The sequence below is a fragment of the Ruditapes philippinarum genome, unplaced genomic scaffold (genome assembly GCF_026571515.1).
Source record: "Ruditapes philippinarum isolate M1 unplaced genomic scaffold, ASM2657151v2 ctg6940_1_1_1_1, whole genome shotgun sequence".
In the NCBI taxonomy this organism is placed as follows: Eukaryota; Metazoa; Mollusca; class Bivalvia; order Venerida; family Veneridae; genus Ruditapes; species Ruditapes philippinarum.
Window position 1 is genome coordinate 81,747 of NW_026857065.1, and position 1,616 is coordinate 83,362.

At 31.3% G+C, this 1,616-nt stretch overlaps 1 protein-coding gene across 1 annotated transcript; it reads right to left on the minus strand.

Moving 5' to 3' along the window:
- Positions 1-488: 488 nt before the first annotated feature.
- Positions 489-1,616, minus strand: LOC132748654 (neuronal acetylcholine receptor subunit alpha-4-like). The gene has a single exon (XM_060738262.1). The coding sequence runs from the start codon at positions 1,614-1,616 to the stop codon at positions 489-491; it is 1,128 nt and encodes a 375-aa protein (XP_060594245.1).

Sequence of the window (1,616 nt, forward strand, 5' to 3'; positions counted from 1 at the left end):
AAACAAACATACATGAATACATTACATAATTAATATGTCATAATCATTAATGTCAGTGCAAATACCAAGTATCTGGAAAAAATTGATCCGACAAAAAGTGATCCCTCGGAAGCTTTAAAAATGCAAAGCCTTGTGAAAATAATATTTTTATTTTCTACTATTTTAACTTTGAAAAAACGTGACTTTATAATTCTGTTGAATAGTCCTTGATAGGTCACTAAAATATACATCATTAACATAAATATATCAATATAGTTATAAAAACAAACATACAGTAGAAGAATTAAGTTTAAATTAAATTCTAGAAACATGCTACAGTCTGTTTTAAAGTACCTGCGAAAATGAGTTTCCCAAAGGTAGGATGCAAACTTATATTAAATGAATCCCTTATGTTATACATGTATTATGCAATAACTATTAAATTTATACACAGAAATAGCAATAACAAATCGTATAAACGTAGGATATCAATCTAAAATTATCATGAGCTACCAATTTCTGAAAAGAAGTATTCCAAATATAGCATTTAATACCATTAAACAAAGCATGACAACCCAGAAATAAATTACATCAAGAGCCTCTGCCACTTCTTGTCCATTCATGTAAGAACATTCTTCTGCATTCTCTGCTTTGATATCTGTTTTATTATTATCTGCGTGTTCAAATGACGTCATTGATAATCTAGACTTTTCTCTTACAATTTTGAAATTTACATTTTTCTGTCTCCGTTTCATGACCATTTTCACAAGAAATCTTGGAAGACGATGTGGCATCCTTGATTTATTTGCAAAATGTACAATGAATATACTCCATAAAACTCCAACTGTATTGATACAATTTATCATTAGAACTTGGTACGAAAAGTAGGGCATTTTCAGAGAATTTTTAGGAATCGTTTCAGTTACTGTTGTTGCAGTTAAAACCAATGATAAGTATAATGTTATTGCAAATGATAATCTTTCACCAGAGTCAGGTCGTATAAAACAAGTTGCCATATTTAGACAAGACATAAGCGTTAAAGGAGCAAATGCAGTAATGATTTCAAACGTTGGTCTCCTTTTCAAAGACAATGATGTTTGAAACATTGGAAATGTTACATCGTCTATGTGATTTTCTTTTACATGCAATATCTGTGCATTAAAGTTTTTAATTTCCCATTCACCATGTTCTTTTAAATCACTTAGATAAACAGCCGGTTTTGGAGAATTGAGTATCAGATCTGAAGAGTCGTGATTCGACACAACAAATCGAAAAATACAAGTATGAATATCATACGGATATGATGTAGTGTCAATATTACATTTCGTCTTATAACTTCCTGCTGGAATTACCTTTACCAATCCTTTATACGTTGCCCATGCAGGTGCAAATCCGCTGCCGTAAATTGAAGAGTCTTCATTTGCTGGTCCATTTGTTAAATAAAACTCTGGTTTCCAGTACATTCCTTTGGGTAAAGGGATCTTTGATTTACCTCTGTACAAAGTCGGGTCCCAAAGAAGCATCTCATCTATCCATTTGATTTCAAAACAGCTTGTGATAAGCAGCTCTCCAGATGCAATGTCAAATTTTTCAATGCTTTTTATAATATGAGTAAAATTTACCTGGAAAAACAACAT

Excerpts from the sequence above, each read along its gene's own strand:
- LOC132748654 (XM_060738262.1), bottom strand. The coding sequence starts at position 1,616 with ATGTTGTTTTTCCAGGTAAATTTTACTCATATTATAAAAAGCATTGAA.